Source organism: Falco biarmicus, chromosome 10, assembly GCF_023638135.1.
Source record: "Falco biarmicus isolate bFalBia1 chromosome 10, bFalBia1.pri, whole genome shotgun sequence".
Taxonomy (NCBI): Eukaryota; Metazoa; Chordata; class Aves; order Falconiformes; family Falconidae; genus Falco; species Falco biarmicus.
The window spans coordinates 32,507,890-32,522,387 of NC_079297.1; the positions used below are offsets into that span (position 1 = coordinate 32,507,890).

Here is a 14,498-nt window from a genome sequence, read left to right on the forward strand (position 1 = left end):
AAAGGGTCGTCCTCACAAATTGTTCATACAAGAAAGCATTATATTTAGTGGAACTGCCTGCCTCCAATTGCTCATTTAATCTAAGCTTTAAATATACATTCATAGACTACCATCCTCCCTTCTCTACACCAAGGAGATAGACACTAACTTAACAGTTTGGATTGTAATATGGAAAAGTTTAACAAGTGCCTGAGCTGCACTTGGAAATTATGCAAGGAAGTACAAAGACATAGTAGACCTCACAATGAGCAGCCCTCAAGGCAGCCTAATCATGAAAGTACAGATACACTTAGTTCAGGAGGATACTGCAGATATCAAACATCTATTATAACAGACAGGCAATCTGTATTTGGAGAACAGAATCATTCTTCACCTGCGATAGTCTACTTTGATAGCAGCTTTCCATGGCTATTGCAGGAATTTCTACAGTATACCACAATAAAGAACATGGAATAATAATAATCCTTAAAGAATAAGGAATTAGAAAAGGAAAATGGGTGAGCACTCATCTACACACTGAGATAGAGTCCACCGCAGGACTGTCAGGAGATATTTTATTTCTTTTGTGACAGCTGTGAAATATATTCCTTTTTGCACCTTGCAGGTTAAGAAATTCCTGTGCTTTTTCCATCAGAGAATTTTAGCTAATACAGGTACATTGAAATATGAAATGAATTAAAAACTGTTTAAGATGTCAAAGCTGCAAAGCTGAATACTTCAGGGTCAATCTTAGCTCTAAAAGGCTGCATCAAACTGATGTGCAATTTCACATTATCTTTAGTGCAATTTTGCAACATCATTTAGAAGGGAACTTAATTACTGTGACAACATGTTAATTTTCAAGTTCCAAATGTAAAAAAATTCTTAAATTACATTTATAGTACTGACTTTATTACATGACCTTTGAATATGTCTAGTTTCTAGAATCACACATTTTTAAAACCAGAATAAACTGTGATAATAAAAATCAGATTTTCTGAATAAAATCAGTTATAGAACCTCCTACTTTCAGTGCCACAGTTTTTATTTAACTAATTATCTCCTTAGAAAAGGAAAAGTCTACTTAAAATTTATGATGACTGACATTTCTATTCAAGACAACTAGCATCACATAGTCCTTATTTTAGGCTAAATCTACATAGCTTTCGTTTTGCAAAGTGTCTGATAGACTGAAAAGGCTGCTAAATTCCACAGTTTGTACACTCTTACAGATCATGAACAAACTACCCTGTCTTCTGGTTTTTTTTGTTTTGTTTTAAATATAAGCTAAGTGGGTATGTCATCAAGCCCCTGAATATAAGCGTGTTTTCCAGCTCTTTAGCCATTCTTCCATTTCCTCCCTGTTCCATTTCCTTGCACTATGCATTTCTTTTTTCCTGTTAGCATTAAACATAGTGGTTAGTGACAACAGTTCTGTTCTGAGACACGAACTTCCTTAATCTTGAGTTTGTCTATACATCATTTTTAAAATAAGCACTCAATTTCAATTTCACATTGAATTTATTATCACCATAACCCTCATGTTTTCCAGCTGCTGATTTTCAGCGCAGTTTCCTATTCTATAACTGCGGTGTACTTACATACATCAAACTTACATTTAGCTAAATGGAAATATTATATGATTTTATTAGAAAAGAACATGCATAATGTTTTCAGCCAGATCTAATATACAGGGACCCTTTTTTCAGGCAGCATATTGCTGATGTAAGGTTTTTACTTACTGCTCTATTTCTCTTCGATATCTCTCTTCTTCCTCTGCAGCCTTCTGGGAAATCTCCAGTTTTCTTCTACAATAAGAAGAATCAGGACACCATGATAAAAATAGTATTTTCCGAGTAAGAACTTCCACAAAGTGTGTCACCATATCGTTAGTAAAAGACATAGAGAGTAAATACATCTGCATTGGGGGAAAATGCTCCTTTTAAGAAGTCATCTTTACAATACCAAGGGTTCAACACACTTGTGCAGGAACCCTGAGGACGTTCATGACCATGTGGATAATAAGAGCATATCACCATTTAACTCTAAGTCGCTATCTCCTTCTGAGGCAGTTCCATAGCGTAGTATTGTAATAGTATAAAATTTCTAACTGTGCTGCTAAAAATAAAGGATTAGGGAATGGCATCAGGAGAATAACTAGTATCATACTGAATCATAGGGTTATAACAGTTGGGGAACTAAGTGACCCTTCTACTCAAGACATATTTGAATGCTATCAGCTTCAAAAACTCAGAACATCAAGAGCACCTCAGGATAAGAATTCATGATCAGAGACTGCAATAGCAAAATTAAGTTAATCTAACTTGGGAATCTTCTCATGGTTGCTTCTGTCTTCCACGCCCTTTCCCAATCCAAGCTAAATTTTTCTGACTGTCCTATACAGGGTCCTTACAATCTCTCTTTCTCTTGCTGCTCTTTGATGATTTTGTTAGTCTCCAGCGCCAGTCGCTTCTGATGCATTAACTCCTGGCGTTCTTGCTCACGGAGACGTGCTTCTCTCTGCCTTTCTTCTTCAGTCATGAACAGCTCCTTTCCCTGCAATCACAATCACCACCCAAATCAGTTGTGGGAAGTCTCATGAATGTAGTTCTTCTAGGAAATAATTCAGAACAGCTTACATACTAGCACACCTGCCATCTCCTCGCATCACTTTTTCTGAGCAATGCTTTCTGAAAGATCTGACCACTTAATTCCAAAGAGCTACTCCAGTTTCAGTCTCAAAGTTATTACGTACCAAACACCTCAGAAGAGGCATGCAACTACTGAAGTCAGCAACAACAGTGTAGGGGTCATGCCAAAGACATGCTCAGTGTGTCACCCAGAAAAACCTCCACATTACTGTCTCTTGAAATCTGAGCAACACAATGCTAGAGAACAGCACACTGAATGAATCCCAGTGTGGAAGACAACTACACAGTTACTGCATTTTAATGCCCTTGTGCCTGGCTGCTGTGGAAATGTACCACCATTCAGGGAACATACATTGCCAAAAGGTTACATAGTTAATAAGTTTCAGTTGGTTTTGTTCCTGTTTCATTTCCTTTACAGTTAAGACACGAGCACTATTTTCTACTCAAGAAAGATATTCCCATGGTGCTATCTGTCAAACACTTTGATAACATTTATCTAAGTTTCATTACTGAAATTAAAATCTCATATTAATTAGAAGACAGGATTTTTCATGTCTCTAAGGCTCAAGTAGACAGCTAGAACAAAACCTGGCAGTGAAGAATACCTTTGCACCATGATCTCTGCTGACCAAAAAAACAGGAGTAGAGAAGCTGTTTCCTTTTGCAATGTCTTTTTCAGTACAAAGATGTGTACTGAGGAAAGGAGACACATGCGAGGTCAAGGGTGGAGCAGAACTGTTCCAAGCAACAATTCACCATTTCAAGGATGCAGCCCCAGTGGTACATGCTGGAGTAGATCCCATCTTTTCTAACCGTTGGTAACATATCTGGGTGTTGAAACTAAGTCCTTAGGATGTTGAGCTCCTGGAGCTTAATCAAGTAGTCTGGAGCATTTATTTATACAATGTCTACAACGCCTTTGGACAAGTGTATCTTTTGTTAGATTAGTTTAATTAAACCATGAATCCCTTAATATAGCTACACAGTATACATGAGCCCTGAGGAAGTAGCTTAAATGATTTATTAAATCTTGTTTTCCCTATTTAATTCAGTTGCAAGGAAATCAGAAAATACCATCTTTGATTAGTCTATGGAACTTGAGTATCCTTTTGTACATAACCATATATTTTACAATAAGGACTAAAGCAGTCAAAACATTAAAACATTTATTGGAAGTCAACTGATGCCAGTGGGAAGATTCAATTAATTTCAAGCTGGCTTTAGATTAGGCCCCAAAGGCATGTAGTTCTGTTCCACAAAACAGTGGAAATGGAAAACTGAACAGTTTTCAATGTGTTGATACGCTAAAGAGATCAGATAAACAGTTACACAGGGGATTAATCTGGAATAAAACTAAGACATCAGCTACACAGGACGAAAAATTAATTGATTCCAATCCAATTCACTTTCCCCGTTTCAGCAGAAGCAGCTATGTATTAGAACAGAAGCTCTCAAACGTGAGAAACCATTACAATAAACTTAACTGCCATTCCTGGTCAAGGAAATGGTTTTGCACTGAAACTGTTTTTTTTTGAGAATACCATTGATAGTTACCAATGAAATAATCAATAGCCACTCAGTACTGCCCTGGTTTAACAGAATTTAGCGGTACAGACATTATAAAAAAATACAGCTTTACTTCTTTTCTATTTATTTTTGCCATGAATTTGCCCACAGTAATTTTCACAAAATGTTCTGCTTTTATAAATATACTTACAGCGCCTGCTACCACAGAGATAGTCAAAGTACGACTACTTTTGAGCACTCCAACAGCCTGCAAATTAAAACAAAACAAAAGTCAGTCCAAATTAAGTCATAAAAGGATGAAAGATGCTGGTTGTAAAGGCTGGAATTTCCAGAAGACCTGCCTGAACCAAACAGGGTAGTAGGTATTCCCATCTCCAAATTCCCATGTTCAATACACAACCTCTTTGGTTAAGTAGCCTGGTATCAAAACACATTTTTTGCAGCCAGAAAAATCAGATAGATGTGTAATAAGCTGACAAGTACAAGTTCAGGGAACTAGGAAAACTTGATCTTACCTCTTTATGATCCACATTAGAAAAGTCCACTCCATTCACCTCAACAATCTGATCACCAACCTAGAGGAGTTAAACCAAATTTTAGTACAGACACTAGATTAGCACATTTATTAAATGAAAACAGAGATATACTCTCTAACATTCTTAATACAATAATCATAGGTACAGGCAGCGTACAAAGGGAACAGGCTGGAAACTGGCCAGGCTTGCACATTTTCCTATATTAACATTTTCTACTGCCACTGTTTGAGACCGAATACTGAGCTTGATGGACTGTTGGTTTGACCCAGGTGGGCACTCTCATATTGCTAAAATTTAAGAAACTCACATCATTTTAAATGTAACCACAATGTATTTCTCTCCCATGGAAAAAAAAACCCAAAGCTAGTGACTTCAGTGATCCAGAATCCTTGAAGTAGGAAATACCAAACCAGATTTCCATGTGGTACCTACCTTGGAAGGTGGCATACTTACCTCTAAGCCCACCTCTGATGAAAGAGAGCCCGGCTTAACATTGCTGATAAAAATGCCTGGTTTTTGTGTTGGACCACTGGATATACTGGTGTAATACAAAAAACAAACATTCATAGGACAATATTTGTGGAATAATAGACTGTAATACAGTAAGATGTCTTAGTTGTTTTCTCATAATTTATTTCTGACTAAAAAATATTTTGGTGGTATTAGCCTAATTTGAAACAAACACTGAAATCTGCCAGTACACACTCAATGTTTATCATCCTACTTCTGTATCCTTTAGACCACTAAACTGTGATTTAAGAAAAAGCTAAAAGAAAAATATTCAAGCTCCTGGTTTTTACTTCAGATGTTCACACTAATACAGTAGACACTGTAGGTCAGTACAAGGGACTGGAACACTAATGACATTCAACAGCAAGCATGTGACAATGAGTAATTACTAATTGCTTGAATATTTACTCACTGAACTGTGGTACACTATACATATAAAACAATGTTATTTTTCAGAATTATTTATTAGAAGCAAGAAATACATTTCAACTGGGGGCCAACATCTAGCCTGGAAACTTTAAGTGGCAATCTAAGCTGTGCCCAGACACGGGAATAATTTTTGTAGCTAACATATCCAGCAGGTAATGTTGAATGTTCCCTCCAGGTCTGTAAATAATATTTTTTTAAAAAAAACCTTTAGATCTTGCAAATAATACGAAAGAACACTTACGCTTATAGAAAATACTCCATGCAGTTCTATCTTGATAACTTCAACTATATATTCCTAAATATATAAGAAATCCTACAATTATCCCTTCTGCCTCAAAACCTCCATAACTAGCTGCCAGGACAGGAGTCTGAGAAGTATCTGTTCAGATTTCTAGAAGTCTTAAAAATTCAACATTACTTTTAGGAACTCAATATAGCTGTGTGATGGCTTCTCAGCTCTGAAAAGGGTCACAGAAAGCAGTCTCAGTTCAGGGAGTGAACCTGACACTGGACAGTGCTGGAATTGATACATCACATAACAGCATTTCAAAGCATTTTAAAATGTAACAGCATTTAGAAGATCCAAAAACTGCTCTTATTTTTAAATTTAAAAGATTTTTTTTGGTTTTAAGTCAGAACTTGTAACACAGGTACTTATGCTTTGTGTAATAATACATAACGTGTGCCACAGATATCTTCCTGTTCCCATTTGCCTTTATGATCCAGTGTGGATCTCTATTTTCCTGATAACCTATCAATGAAGGATGGAAATAACTGCCTTGGATGTCTCACTTAAACCACTCAACCACTGACATTAAATAGGAAACATGTACCCACCTGCATCCCATGCCTTTTGTACCAATCAAGCTAATGAAGACTTTCTTCTCTTTATTGTCTCTCCCTCCCGAAGAAGCAAGACCAGCAACACTGCCCTTCCCTTCCTGGAGGGGGATTAAAAAATGCTGCATATGTTAGTTTGTGTTGAAATATCAAGACTACTATAAAACTCCACAAAGCCAAGAACAGACCTTGCCAACACCAAGATAAGATTCCTCTGAGGTCCTACTGGAGATGAATGTTAAATACAGTCATTTCAGTGTAGCTTGCATGGTTGAGGTAAAATACTGAACTTATCTTTCTGTTTGGAGAAGACTGTTTAAATAGTCAAACTTTGTCTTCAGAAAAGGGTGAAGGAAAATTAAGGGAAAGTGATACGGCAAAATAATCATTTAGATGTTCCCTGACAAAAGGGCTGGAAAAATACATGATAGCGTTCGCTATATAACTAAGTCTTTCTTCCTGAAAGCAGAAGACTGGTAATTGTGGTCTCTCTTTTAACTCCTGCAAGACACAGAAGTCAATTGCATTCATACCTGTCATTCCTCCACTATTACAGCTAAGATAGGCCAAATAATCTGTTAAAGATTTGTACTGCAGAATTATAGCCTGGTAAGTTAGTAAGCCCCTGCAAAATAAAGCACCAATTAAGAGTAAAAGATATTTCAACTGATCCTGCCCTTTCCTTACCTAATGATTCTAGAATCATTTCATATCCCAAAAGACGTTTCTCCCAGAATGCTTGTAACAAGATACTGCATCATAGAAATACACACAATAACTTCTGTGAAAAGGTCAGAACCATTACAGATTTCTCAAAAGACATCTTTATAAAAATGTTGATCTCTTACCCCAGAGTCTGACACAAACTGGTCCACATATTGCCATTTAAGGGGTTCATCTGCTGAACTGGAAGGGAAAAGTAGTTTAAAATAATGGTGACAAAACAAATGTGAATGTATTCAAAAAGCTACTTTGGAATGTGGCCTATTTTGCATCTACAAGTTCCTTTGGATACGATTCACAACAACTGGTTTATTTTCTAGCAATTCAAACAGAACATCAAACAAGCATACAACTATTTAGGCTAGTAAAGCCAGTCAAACATAAACTTGAGAAAATCTCAAATGAAACAATTTTGGGAAACTAAGAATGACTGTGAAAATAATCATAACAACTTGTACAGCTTATACAAACATCTATGCAGAAAGATACCTCCCATCATTAACATTTCTCAAACATTCCACTTAAATGTTCAACTGTCCAACAAAAACTGGAAGAGGACAATAATTTAAAATTTTTCTAAGCTCTGACGCAACCCTCGAGTGTTACGTACATAGAGAAGCAGTGAAGCTCTCTGTTAAGTTAGTTGCATTGATAAGGAAATTTCCAGGTAATATCCACAAATGATGAGGAAATAGAAAATGGTTCATTTAAGTAGGCAACTGGCATAAGTCAGAGTCATCAAACAAGATATTTGCCTGTTTATCACAAAGGATATGACATTTTCATCGGCTATGGAGATGCCCATTCACACATTTTCAAATATACAGATAAACACAGAGGTTCTTTGGATATTGAAGAGAGTATGTGAAAATTAATAAGCTGATTTGTTTTCAAATTAAATATCATTACCTTTTGACAGGTATCATGCCAACATCTGAAAAAGAAAAATACTGTTAAGTAATGTTTTCTACAGATCACCATCAATCTATTAAAAGCAAACTTTAGTGATATGGGTGATTTTTTGTTACTTACGTCTTACTTTTATGGACACTATTTTCTTTGTACGTATGAGGTTTATGACTTCTTCATGTGTGCACGATGAAATGGAATACCCATTTATACGAACTATCTCATCTCCAACCTCAAAAATGAAAGGGAGAAGAATAAATAAATTGTAAATTAACGTTAAAAGGTTTTTAAGCAATGACACAATCTGGCAATCATTTTGATGCAAAGGTTTGATCATGTTGAGTCCTGAATGCTTTTTTTATTTCAGATAACATCCAGATCAGATTTACCTGTACTTGTTTGAACTTAATATTTAAAACCAAAATGGCAGATTAATGGCCAAACAGCAATTTTATAAATATATCTAGTCTCTACACATCAGGCTTATACCCCACAGATTATCTTAAATACAGGTGTCTGTATTTCAGTCCAATAATTTTGGAGTGCTTTTCTTCCTTTATACTTTAGCAGTTTAAGATTGCTTTTACCACATGTTCTCTGAAATACCTTCTCAACTGTTTTGATCAATAGGAAACTAAACGTGGTCTCGTTACCTTGCCTGATTCTGATTCAGAACAATGTATTCTTTTAATGGAATTTACCTTGTTTTAAGGTGCAACCTCTGATTAATTATGCTAAGTCAGGTACTAGCAGAATGAATGCTTATTCTGGGGTGCAGTAGCTTAAGTCTTCTTGACTCATCTACATCAGTTACAAAATTGCATGCTATTCATGTGACAGATTTTGAAGTGTTTCACAGCAGCAACCCATCATATACTATGGTTGAGAAGATGGTACCACTGCCCTACTGTGACCCCTACACTGTGGCATTCCCCCTGTTGTATGAGATGAAAGAAATAGGAAAACTTGAAACAGAAACACAGAAGGAAAGCACCCACCAGATAAAAGGCACTTCTATCACTTATTCCTAAGCTACCCATGCCTCTGTATATATGCTATATTGGGGCTCCATGGGTAACAGGGAGCATAGTCAGCTACGGAACAGACCAAGAGCATGCAGTCTGAACAGAAGAAACGAAACTATCCCCAAGGCAAATTTTGATGAAGATAACGACTTAAAGGAGCAGTAATTTGCCCTGTCCCCCACCCTGAAGGATTGGCTATGGTTCTCTGTACAGATACAGTCCCTCTTTGATTATCTTCCAAACCTATGTGCCTTTTGTCTCACAAAGTGGGTATACAATGGACTGAAAAACTGAAATTTTCCACACAGTTGTGCAGGGAAAGATTCAGGGGTTTTACTAACAGAAAAAAAAGCAAAGAAACAGGTATTCCAGAGAAAAAAAAAAAAAAGTAGGTAACTATGTATATACTAGGTAAAAGATAACCCTCGTTGCCAGTTTGTACCACCTGCCTCAAAGCCGTTCAATATTGTTCTGAAAAAAAATCAAGAGAAAAACATCTATTACAAAACTCTTACCAAAAAAATGACAGCAGAAATACAAGATCCACTAAACTATCCTCCAGCATCTTTATACTAGTATACTGCACCAAAAAGAAGTAACGTATCTGGAAGCAAAAGACTGCAGAAACAAATTGCATGGTGCCCTCAATTTATCTCCAGGACTCATTGTCTGATCCAAAACCAAGCCAGCTTTACACAGAAACTACGTATGCCCTGGTATATTAATTAAGGATAAAGACCATTCTCTACAACTGAAGACAATTCCTCCAGAGCAGGGTGGCTTTGTGTAACCTGCTCTCTAGTAACCACCCCTGGCATGTGTTATCACCTGAACTGCATAATGCTTGCTGGCATAGACCAGAGGCCACACTGGGGACCACACTAACATTTATCAGCAACCAAATGACAGCACTCCAAGAATATTCCCTGGCAGTATTCAATTTATTATTGTAGAACAGACAGGGTGCCATAAGCTTTCAGCTGCTTCTATAAAATTTCAAATCTTATTTTTCAGAATACACAAAAGAACTAACAGAGCTAGTGTTTATTTGGTGATAAAATGACAGCACATCATTGAAAAGCTTGTATTTCAAAAGGCTTCCCTTCCTCTAATATAAATCCAAATTTGTTATGAGATGATGACTAGACTAGAAATTTCCAAGTTTCTATGAACTCTGCCTAATGATCCCCTTAGCCAGGTAGAGTGAGAAGGAATCGGGATGGGAACATTGTCCACTTCATTTAAGGTTGTAACTTACTAGCTGCTCAGGAAAACACTGAAAAATGCCAGGTCTTGACTAGAGCACCATAAGCAAAGACTTTTACCTAATGGGAACCACGTGACACGACTGTGTGAAAACTGGCATTTACTCTCTTCCACCAGGCAATGCAAATCAATCCTCTGCACAGTAGGATATACAAGTGATTACCAGGAAATGGCTTTAACAACAAACCGTAAACAATACCCTCTTATACTTTTGTACTTTAATCTCCACAAGAACAAAGTCAAATACTTTGGCTTTACTGCTCCCCAGTAGAGTTTCTTATGCACTACTGTGAATATTTATTACATACAAATGTATCAAAATGCCAACCTGATAGCTAACAGGACTTTTCTCATTAACATCAACAGAATATGACTCAGTTATTGATCAATGAAACTTTGTGTGCCTCCTCACAAGTAGGTCTGGTTTTATGGCAGCATTATCCCTAGTTAATGATTGCCCTACACCCATGTTCAGCTTAACATGTTGGACTTAAAGACACACTTTCAAGCTGCCAAATTTCAGTTTAGGCTTAAGTTTTCCATTCTGGTATCTACATCAAGCTGATTTCAAGTTTCAGCAAAGCTAAAGCAACTAGTCCTAAACAACAAAGTTTAGGTAGAATGCATTGTCATGCTCATTCAAAAAATAATAATCTACAATTACTTTGTAGCACAGGCTCTGTGCTTGCACTTTAGGTTTGGAAAAGGTCCTTATACTACAAATTAAGAACATGATTTTTTACAGTCTTGGCGAACATCTTTATTGACTAAAAAGCTTAGGGGAAGAGGTAGGTTCACCATAACACATTTGGTAAAAGGTAATGTAAAGACTCTGGCTATACTAGTTCTCATCTGGGGAAAACTTCCCTTTCATCCACTTTCTTTGGGACTGTCAGTGCACCAGTTGTGAACCACAGTACCATCAGTTGTGAACACACTTTCAACTGCTGCTGCAGAAGATCAGAAGAGTTAGCTCTTCCAGAATGCAGGAGGCACAGGAGACCTACCAGGAAGAGACAGGGATGAGAAACTTCACTCTGCCCTAACCACTAAGGTGGTGCCAAAAAAATGTCTTAGTGCAAAACCCCCTATCTACTTACAGGATTAAAGACTTCATTGTAATATTCACAACAGTATTACAATAAATATTGTAATCTTTAACACATTTGTTAAGACTGTGCCACTTTAGATAAAAAATAATAATAAAAAAAATGGGTCACAGAGTTAAATATAACAGTTTTTTGGGTTTTGGGGTTTTTTGAGCCAGATACTTCTGGTCTCCTCCATAGAAACTTTCCAACTTTACTGTCACTGAAAGGACAGAAGGTAACACCACCACTCTTATTCAGACCGAGTAAACGATCTACTGTGGCCGTACAGACTAAACCCTACAGTGCATCTGCTGTTTTCTCCATCACACAAATTTGACGGGAGCATCTGTGCCTGAAAAAAAGTAGTCATAGTTTAGCTCACTGAGGACTAGCTTCCTCGTATGTTACCAACAGTTTTAGGGAAAAAGTAGGCACAGCTAGAGACTCCTCCTCTGGCACTGCACAGGTCAGCACCAAAAGCCTAAATTTGCATCACCCCACTTATGTGAGAGGACAGAGTAGAACTGGAAGTAGGAATTCCTCAGTTTGGCCTGTGTCTTTGAGGCCGTCACATTAATACACATCGTGACAGGTCGACACTTGGGTGACAGGACACTGGACATGTCATCCCTTTCTGCCTTTTTTCATAGGTAGAAAGTATTATCAAATCTTCCTACTGTGAACTGTTCAGCTAAAATGAACCAAAACCAAAAGTCCAACAAAACAAGAAACCACCCACTTGTCTTCTTCACTTCTTTCACAAACTTTTCTGCTTCTGGGAAGTGTCACATTCTCTGCAGTAGAAGTCATTACAAACACATCCACTGCACCAGCATAGCTCACGTAGCGCAGTTTCCTCTCCGCTGAACTTAAAGATTTTTAACTTACACAACACAGCATCAGAAAACTATGAAAGCAAAGAAAATGCAGTATGTGACTGTTCTGCTGGAGAGAACACGCTTGCACAGGCAGAACACAACCGTGGTGGTCCCCAGCCCCAACCAGCAGGGCTGCTGCTCCACCTGCTGGACATCCAGAAACCTCACCCGGGGCAACGGCCTGTGTGCAACCTGCAGCACTCCTGGGAGCTTGACAGTTTTCATTTAAGCCAGTCAGATTTTTAACATGATCTTTAATAAGAGCAGAAATAGGTCAGTACTTAAAGGCTTTCGAACATATGACCCGAGGTAAAAATGCAGAATCAGAGAAAGAAAAACACATGGGGTCTACAGTTTAGTGTCACAGCCCTGACAGCTCTCGCTATGAAAGAACATTCACTCAACCAACTTGTTGTTGGCAGTCCTCTTTTCCTTAAAGATATGCCACCAAAGTCTAAGCTAGTTCCCCACCCCAAAACCAAGAATTTAGCCTAGAGCTGTTCAGTTGCCCTCTACACTTCAGAAAATCCACCATAAATAACGCATCTTTAAGACTGGGATTAGCAGTGGCAATGTGACTGTACTGCCAAGCAGCAAAATGGCTCAGAGACAAGTCAGACTTGTGGCACTGAGCATAAAGACACAATATCCCCTACAAACCCAAACAAAACAAGACTCTCTGCCTGTTTAGGATTCTGCTGGTGATTCTCAGAAACTGTGGGAAAGCAAGTGACCTCTACTTTTCCAAGGCAGGTTGAGTTCCTCAACAAAAAAATGCTGAAAAATCTTCCTCTATTCCCCATTCTGGCCTCTCTCTGGATTATTTCATTGCAAAAATACCAGAAGCTGGTGTACAACTAAGTAAGTATGCAATCTCAGCCTCATTTGATCTACCTAGACTCTTCTTGTTGATCTTCTGTATTTGGTGGTGGTGGAGCTTTTTGTTTGCTTTTGGTTTAGCTCAAGATCCCTCCTTTACTCACATCTTTCACATTATGTGGGCTATAACAGACCAGGGAGCCTGGGTTTGCACAGACTCAGCTTTCTAACAGGGTAACCTAACCTACTGTTATTACCTCCAATGCCTCAACACACAGAAGCATCCCAGTTTTAGGACTGCAAATGGCAGTCATTTGTGAGTCACTATATCGCTTCTGCATCAGCAGAACTAGTGTTGCTCTGAGGATGCCATCATTCACTAAGCAAGTCACATCTGTTGGTATTGTATCATCTCCCTAAAAGGAACACACTTACAAAATTATAAATGCAGCCAAGAGCGTATTTTATTTTTTCCTCCCATATGGGAATGAGCTTTCCCCATATAGATATATTTAATACTGCTCTTCGCTGAGCTTCAGAAACAAGATGAAAAGACAGTCTAATATCTTTGGTCATCCTAATGACATTTATGTTACTGACAATGTGACTGATGGTGCATTAGAAATAACCCAGTCCAGGCTGAACTACAGGAGACATATAGGCATGTAACAAATTGCTTCTCTTTAGGACACTTGAACAGTTTTCCTGGAAAAAAAGTGTCCATATACTGAAGTAATTAATAGTATCACTGTATACCAACCTCCTGAATCAGCAGCATTAAGTCTGCAGGATTGAGCAGAGTAGAACAGTAGCAATTATTTTGTTATTATATAATCACTGTTTCCACTTTCCCTATCAAACGGGGAGATGACAGACTTTCAAAAAATAGCTGCAAATCTAAATTTTCCCAGGAAAAATGCCTATTATTTGTAACTTTTAACATAAGAAACACAATATTTAGTTTCCAGGAAACTGATGGGTTTTTACGTAACATAAATGTTTCAAATTTCTCATTTTGTATACTTCTTCCATGTTCATCATTCATACCAATCTCCATCTCTTTGTATTCAGCAGAATCCCCACAGACATAAGTATCAGAAAGCAGAAGGGGAAAAAAGAATAGTACATTTATTCATAAAAGGACAAAACACCTGCCTTTTAGAGAAACTGTAGTCAAAAAAAATAAAGTCAAAACTACAAATGCCTCAGTAAGCCTTTATGATTATTCAGTCATTTTAAAGTACCTTGGAAACTACTTCAAGGAGAAATCACGCAAAACGAATTGGAATTTTTTAAAAAAGCAGAAGGACATAGA

At 37.5% G+C, this 14,498-nt stretch overlaps 1 protein-coding gene across 4 annotated transcripts in view; it reads right to left on the reverse strand.

The window, feature by feature from the left end:
• The window catches only part of LOC130156411 (harmonin-like), a 51,434-nt gene that overhangs the window by 27,444 nt on the left and 9,492 nt on the right, over positions 1-14,498 (reverse strand). For all 4 annotated transcript variants that reach the window (XM_056354880.1, XM_056354878.1, XM_056354875.1 and 1 more), the window contains exons 5-13: positions 8,228-8,336; positions 8,105-8,129; positions 7,321-7,378; positions 6,470-6,573; positions 5,147-5,231; positions 4,673-4,732; positions 4,348-4,404; positions 2,393-2,535; positions 1,722-1,787 (exon numbers count right to left, since the gene is read on the reverse strand). In XM_056354880.1, coding sequence (XP_056210855.1) covers positions 1,722-1,787; positions 2,393-2,535; positions 4,348-4,404; positions 4,673-4,732; positions 5,147-5,231; positions 6,470-6,573; positions 7,321-7,378; positions 8,105-8,129; positions 8,228-8,336 — 707 coding nt within the window. The remainder of the gene's footprint in view (positions 1-1,721; positions 1,788-2,392; positions 2,536-4,347; positions 4,405-4,672; positions 4,733-5,146; positions 5,232-6,469; positions 6,574-7,320; positions 7,379-8,104; positions 8,130-8,227; positions 8,337-14,498) is intronic.